The following is a 7455-nucleotide window of genomic DNA, read 5'->3' as shown; positions in this document are numbered from 1 at the left end:
AAAGTCCTGTTGTAGATGGTTGGGTTTGAGGTTCCTGACTTGGTCCTGAAGTTGCATGGGTTTCAGGTTGCTGACTTGCTTCACATTGGTTTGTTGGATGTCGTTGTGGGCATGTATTTCTTTTGTGACCAAGTTGTCTGCATATGGAACATCTCTTACGAGTTCCATTTTGCTTTAGCTGTGTCTCATCCTTCTTCAGTTCCCAAGCCTCTAGCCTTCTCTTCTTTTTTTGTCTACCAGGTAAAGTCCTTTTAGGTGGGGGCAAAACATCAGGCTGAGATGTGATTTTCCACAGTTGATGACCATTGACAAGGTATATGATTGGGATGTATGTTTCTTGGTATGTTGACCTTCTAAACCAATTTGGCACGTAGTTTTCTCCATTGATGTTTAAGAAATTCATTGCAGCTAATGCATGACAGCATGGCATGCTTGTTAAAGTCCACTTTCTACAAGTACAGTCCAATTGGTCTATGTCAACCACATACTTCTCACCAATCATTGAAGTGTGTCTGACCTCAAAAATTTTATCTCCTGCCCAACTACAATGACAACCAATTTAAATAAGTATATATAGAATAAAAAATTATAACATCAACATTAAATCCAAATTCTTATGTGCAGATGTTCACATACCTAGGTATCCAAAATTGAGTCATGTGCAATTCCTTTTGAAATCTTTTTTTTATCTTTGGGCAAAGATGACCTTCAAGTGTAGTTATTTTCTATCTATTTGTTGACCATCTCTTCATGAGATACAAACGAATGTCTTCCATCATTGTAATGATGGACTTACCTCTTGCATGTAATATGACACTGTTAAAAGCTTCAGACATATTATTCACTAAGGTGTCACATACAGCTCTACCCGTAAACCTTGAACGTGACCAAAATCTAATTACAGAAAAAAAATAGTTACATATAATCAACTAGGCAAACAAACAAGAAGAATGGATTTCAATATATGTTACCTTGGTGGAATTGATAGCAAGTGTTTAAATGCATTTGGATTTACATCTTTAATATCTCTCATCACTGCCTCCCATGATGCAGGGTGTGTAGATGAGGCTGCCTTCCATAATAGACGTCTTAGAATTTGGCCAGGAAATTTCTTCCTAAAATTTGCATAAATGTGGCGAACACAAAATCTTTGCTCCACACCAGGGAGAAGTTATTGTAATGCTGGCAGAAGTCCCTATTAGAGTTCCAAACATGAAGTTATACATGGTATAATACAAAACAAGAAGCTTTGAAAGATATATAACAGCATTGGGCTATGTTACTTTTTGTTGATCTGAAATATATGTGTTAGTTGAACACAGCTCTACACCACCAAGATCATCAATGAGCAATTGTAAAAACCAATGTCAACTGTCCTTATTCTCCACTTCAACAACAACATATGCCAAAGGACACATTTGGTCATTCCCATCTCCTGCAACTACAGTTAACAACTCACCTCCATATTTTCCTTTTAAGAAACAACCATCTAAACCTATAATAGACCTACAAGACACAAAGTTGTCTTTACAGGCCTTCAAACACACATACATTCTCTTGAATATTGGATTGTCCTCATTAGGTTCAACCTTTACTTTCACAGTTGAACCAGGATTAGACCGGAGCAATTCATTTGCATAATCATAAACTCTTTTATATTGTTCTTTAAAATCACCCTCAATTCTTTTAAAAGCCATTGTTTTTGCCCTACAGGTAGTAGACCGAGAAACACCAATGTTCCACTTCTTAGAAACTTTGTTTTGGAGGTTATATAGATTAATATTGGGATTCTCTTTGATGGTCTTTTCTAACCTCCCACTCAACCATTTTGAAGTCATTAAACGAATGTTAAATTCTCTACTGCATGTGTGCTTGTCTATAATCTTCCTCAACTGCCATGTATCTTCAGCTGCTTTATATGCACAATATGCATACCATGAACATTTACCTTTTGCCCCACAGCATCTGACACACACTCTTCTTTTGTCATTTTTGTAAACTTTTAACTTCCTTCCATTCTCTACTTCATATGTTCTTATAGCTTCTGTAAAATCTTTTTTCTTAGCAAAATAGGTGCCCACTTCCCATTCATATTGCTCCATACTTTTGGGCATTGAAAAAGTACTGAAATCACCATACCCATCTCTATCATCATCATTTGTGTTATCACTTTCAACAACACTGTTCAAACTCTCAGATTCCCAATCATTTTCAACCCCGAGGTCCCCCGAGTTATATTTGGTTACCAGCTTCAAATACATCACATTCCACTTCATCTCCATCGTTAGTGAAGACATCCTCTTCAGACCTAGTCCAACTTCTAACATCATACTCATCAGCATGTACATCACCCTCACCCTGTCCATCCACACCATTACCATCTACCTCAGTCACTCCCTCTACCTCAACTTGTACATGAGGCTCTACATAAGCCACTCCCTCAGCCTCAACTTCTACCTCACCTTCTATCACACCTTCTACACAATCTTCAACAGCACCATTTACATCACCCACTGCCTGAACTTCAACTTCTACCTCACCTTGTACCACAACATCTACATCAACCACTGCCTCTACTTCAACTTCTACCTCACCTTCTATCACACCTTCTACATAATCTTCAACAACACCATCTACATCAGCCACTGCCAGAACTTCAATTTCTACCTCACCTTGTACCACAACATCTACATCAGACACTGCCTCTACTTCAACTTCTACCTCACCTTCTACCAGAACATCTACATCACCTACTACCTCTACTTCAACTTCTACCACACCTTCTACTTGTACTTCAGCCTCTACCTCAAACTCTACATTACCCACTGCTTCAACCTCTGGTTGACCAACCTCCATCTCAACACCCAATTCAACACTCTCTCTGTCAACTTCTGCTTCAGCACTAGGTGCCACAATTTCTGGTTGAGAAGAGTATTCCAACTCTAGAATATACTCAGGCTCACACACCTTGTGTATAACATAAATGTGACCTTGACCATTCAACATAACAATATTCACTAAATGACATGCACCTTTGTCATCTAATAAAGGTTCCATACAATCTTCTAACACAGGACCACAACCCAATGAATACCACAAATCCTTTACATTCATATAACCCATCTCCTTAAGAATGCTTAATATTTCAAAATAACTCCATCGATCTAGATCAATTTTTAAAGTTGTGGTTTGACCATAATGGTATCTGAATGTTCCATTATTCTCAAATTTCCCCACATGGTGAAACACAATTTCAACGTCTGAGTTGGCCATCTAAACTAATATAAAAATTGTTTAAAGTTAATGATTGCTTAACCCAAATGTTATATACCCAAAAAAACAAGTAAAACAAAGCAAAAGCACAATTACAAAAGCAGAATTACAAAAATAATCAAATATTGTCCACAAACCAACAGGGGGGACCACAACCACAATGGTGCAACAAAAAACAAAGCACATGCACAGATAATGGGGGACAATAAACAGACAGACCATAAACAAACTTTTGAGGGACCATACGGAAAGCAACCAAACACAGATAAAAGGTTACCGTAAACGCACCTTGGAATCGCGATTTTCGTAATACCCACAATACCGTAAACGTCTCAACGCACCTTCCAAATCCAACGAAGATAGATCTATCCACGATTTCTGTGCTCGCAATCTTCGTCAGCGACAACGACTCTATCTACTCTATCTACTCTCTCACACTTCCAATTGCCCTAATCTCGCGTATCAGTGCCCTAAATCACATTTTCCCTCTCTTATAAATCCCAATCTTTATTACAGCAGGGTTACTTCACTTACTAACATACACGTCACCACACACACAACAATCTATTACCACGTTGCCAATAATTACTGCCACATCATCAACGCATTAACTATGTTTCCTACTAGTTAACGGAAGGGACAAAATTGATGCTAATTTGAATAACTTTGGACATATTAAAAACACTTTCATAAATGGGGACTTAATTGACATTAACCACTGAAACTAGGGACCAAAGAAGGTATTAAGCCATTTTTTTATTAGTGTTTACTTTTCATAAAATTATGTTTGATTAATCTTTCTTATTTATAAAATATAAATCATATATCACGTGTATGATTTAGAGATATTTGATTAATTTTATTATTTATAGATATTTGATTTATTGAATGCAAAATTCCTAGTTAGATAGTTCAACGTGTTGGTATTGAGTCCACGGGTGTCTGACCCTTAACAAATATTATTTATTGTTTTGTTATCTTGCATTCCTTAGATATGCATAAAAGAAAATTAATTATGTTCACGTACCTACATAACATAAATATGAATCGGAGGTTGATCAATTTAACATGTATAAGTGATGATTATGAAAGAGGAGTAAAAGAGTTTATATAGTTTTTAACACTCTTGGTGAGATGCCACATGTATTTTTTTTTAAAACACCAATGGTATAAAACATCATCATCATGAAAACATAACCTTTCTTTTAAAATACTACAAAATATAAACGATGTTCTTACAAAACATGAAAGTTTCAAACATAACTTTTACAAAAAACACCAAGTCTGAAATTTAAAATTAAATAACTATAGCAAATCCCCAGAGAAACTATTTCCCCTTCTCTCGACAGGCTACTGCAAACTAGCTTCATTTGCAACATTGTCCACTCTTGTACAAGTACAATCATCGCAAGTGGAAACCACAATCACAAAACATGCAAGGGTGAGCAACCAGAAAGTCATATCATATAACACAATATAAGCACATTAAACACAGATTAGTTTAGAACATAACATCATATCTCAACATAGAGCTAATATCACAACCAAACCAATCAGAAACCAATGTTGTTTCCTTGCATTGTGTCGTTATAACATGTTCTTAATAACAGGCGATTCAAGTCGTCTTCCATCACAACTTCAGACCTATCTCCCAGACTTTTCAAGGACTAACGAGTAAAAACACTAATATTATGTGCACCGATGCATTATACTCAGCACGAGCTGAAGTCTTTGGGTGATACATCCAACCCTCTCGATTCCTCACATAAGAGGAAGGATGTCACTCAAATCACTATCTTTATGCGAGACTCAAACTCCTTAACATATTGCAATACGAAAAGTTCAGTCAACCCACGACATTGCGAGGAAATAACATAGTCGTATACTCGCATCACAATCCATACATATTCTCAAATCAACCAATCCCAAGATTTTAAAACTCAATTATCAATACATTACATTCATAATCTCAATAATACCCACCAAATTCAAGGCATTAAGATACAAGAATAAGTATTTAATCTAAATAAATAGTATCAAGAGGCAATTAATCTCAAATGAACCCACATAGGTACAAAAGCACACTACTCATATGCCACACGAGCCCAATAGGAAAAATGGCACATCAAGCTTACCTTTGAATCACACTTCCCACTCACAAACAAAGATGAAGCCCTTGGATTTTCCTATACAACAGAGTCCTCCCTGGTTAGTGATAACAACACCTAACTACTGAGATAACAATTTTATTTCATTTTTTTCTTCTCATAAGGTGGGTCCCACACCATTATCTACCCATTTTTTTTTGGAAAGAAAACCACGAACCTAAAGGAAATAAAACCTTCCTTTCTGCATCCAACAAAAAAGTAACTCCTATTTTTAAGGGTGTAATAAAACTTATCAAAGAAAATGTAGTGGGCCCACGTGGGTCCCTAGCTCTAAAAAGAAACATTCAACTCTTTCTTTCTTAGCCCTTGTACGTAAGTTTCCCATGCAAAACATCACACACTCATTTTCTATTCCTTCTTCTTTATAAACCTCAACCTCAACCTCCTACTACTACCATTTTTTAACTCTAGAACCATTCTTTCCTCTCCTTCGTAACAACCCCGGAGCTACTACTCCACATTCTTTCCACCGAACCTCACTCTTCATTTACATTCTCTTCCAACCTTTTCATCACTCTTTCTCATATATTTATTTTTCTTTCTTTCTAAACCCCACTCCTATCTCCTTCTAAATTTCCAAAACGATATAAATATGCACAATTCCCCTCCCTCCTCCTTCTCTTTTCCCTTAGTCCTTATCGTATAACCCTCACTTTCTTTCTTCTTCATACCACACTTCCCATGTTCCTCCTCGCTCCTTGCCAACCACACGCCTAATAGAGAAATTTTCTAGGCTTATGTGTAAATTTGAAAAAGTAAAGAAGGGTTAAAATGCAATTTTGGGAGAAAATTCAGTTGAAAGATAATTAAATATGGGAATATCAACATAAGATATCTCCCAAATTTTTACAACCCATTTTACAGTTCTGAAATCCTAATTTTTGGAGAGGAAGAGAGTTGTCATGTATGGTAGTCTCTCATCGGATAGTTTAATCTGGTCAAAATTGGTCAAATGATAAGCTCTGGTCAAGGTTGGTCAAAGGAAAGGGACTAAAGTACAAATAGAGAAATTTTCTGGACTTCTGGACTAAAGTACAAGTAAAGAAGGGTTGAAAAGCAAATTTGGGGAAAATTCAGTAGTTAAGATAATTAAATATGGGAATATCAACAGAAAATATCTCCCAAATAATTTTATAATTATCTAAATCTATTAATTATTTGGAAGATATCAGATAAAAGATTTTATCAACAAAATAATTAGAATCCAAGCTCCATCAATTCCTATATAAAGAGACACAAGAAAAGCGTCAATCATTCATCACTCATTCATTCACTGAGACTCCTCAACTAGAAAGCAACTCCACCACTACTATCATTTTATTTTACCATGTATTTCACTCCATTAATGAAGTGTTAAGCTTTTAGGGTTATTCCACTATAATTTCATTATGGATTGTGAGGTTAAGTTGAATTAATGTAACTATTTCTTTTGATTATTGATTTGAGTTATCCTTTTTCTTGTCTTTCATCTCTCAATCGCATTAAAAGTAATGATTTTTGCATTATAAGATGTTTGAAACTACATGCATATTGATCATATGAGTTCATATTTCGAGGTTTGATTGAGAATGTACTTTTATTGAATTTAGAAACTTTCATATGATTAAACGAGTTTTTGCTATTAATTGAGAATGTACTTTGATTAGTGGTAAGAATTTTAACTATCGTTAATTGAGAATTTACTTTGATTAATTAACTTCTAATTTGGTTAGGAGATTTAAGAATAGACATGGTTAAACACAATAGGATCCGATTGAGAATTTACTTTGGTTAACTTCATTGTGAATAATCTATAAAGGTATTGCTTTTGATTGAGAATCTACTTTAATTAATTGTAAGATTGCCATCAAGTTAATTAAGAATGTACTTTAATTAATTTGAAACTTGAATAATAATCAATTGAATGATAATCTATGGATAACCGATGATTAATCTATCTTGGAAGAGTAGTAGAATTAGCCTATTTCATTACAATATTGTTTCTATGTTTTCTACTAGTTCTTCATTTAAACTC

At 35.2% G+C, this 7455-nt stretch overlaps 1 protein-coding gene across 1 annotated transcript; it reads right to left on the bottom strand.

Annotated features, from left to right (window-relative positions):
- Positions 1–1367: 1367 nt before the first annotated feature.
- On the bottom strand, positions 1368–2102 carry LOC148203672 (uncharacterized). Its single transcript, XM_088107709.1, has one exon. It carries the CDS (start codon positions 2100–2102, stop codon positions 1368–1370), a length of 735 nt encoding a protein of 244 aa, XP_087963835.1.
- Between the last annotated feature and the right edge of the window lie 5353 nt (positions 2103–7455).

Source organism: Vigna umbellata, chromosome 2 (assembly GCF_029865625.1).
Source record: "Vigna umbellata cultivar VRB3 chromosome 2, Vumbellata_1.0, whole genome shotgun sequence".
In the NCBI taxonomy this organism is placed as follows: Eukaryota; Viridiplantae; Streptophyta; class Magnoliopsida; order Fabales; family Fabaceae; genus Vigna; species Vigna umbellata.
The sequence above is the reverse complement of the archived record's forward strand: the minus strand, read 5'-3'. Positions and strand labels throughout refer to the sequence as shown.

Coding starts and splice junctions, on each gene's coding strand:
- LOC148203672 (XM_088107709.1), bottom strand. CDS start 2,102: ATGGAGCAATATGAATGGGAAGTGGGCACCTATTTTGCTAAGAAAAAA.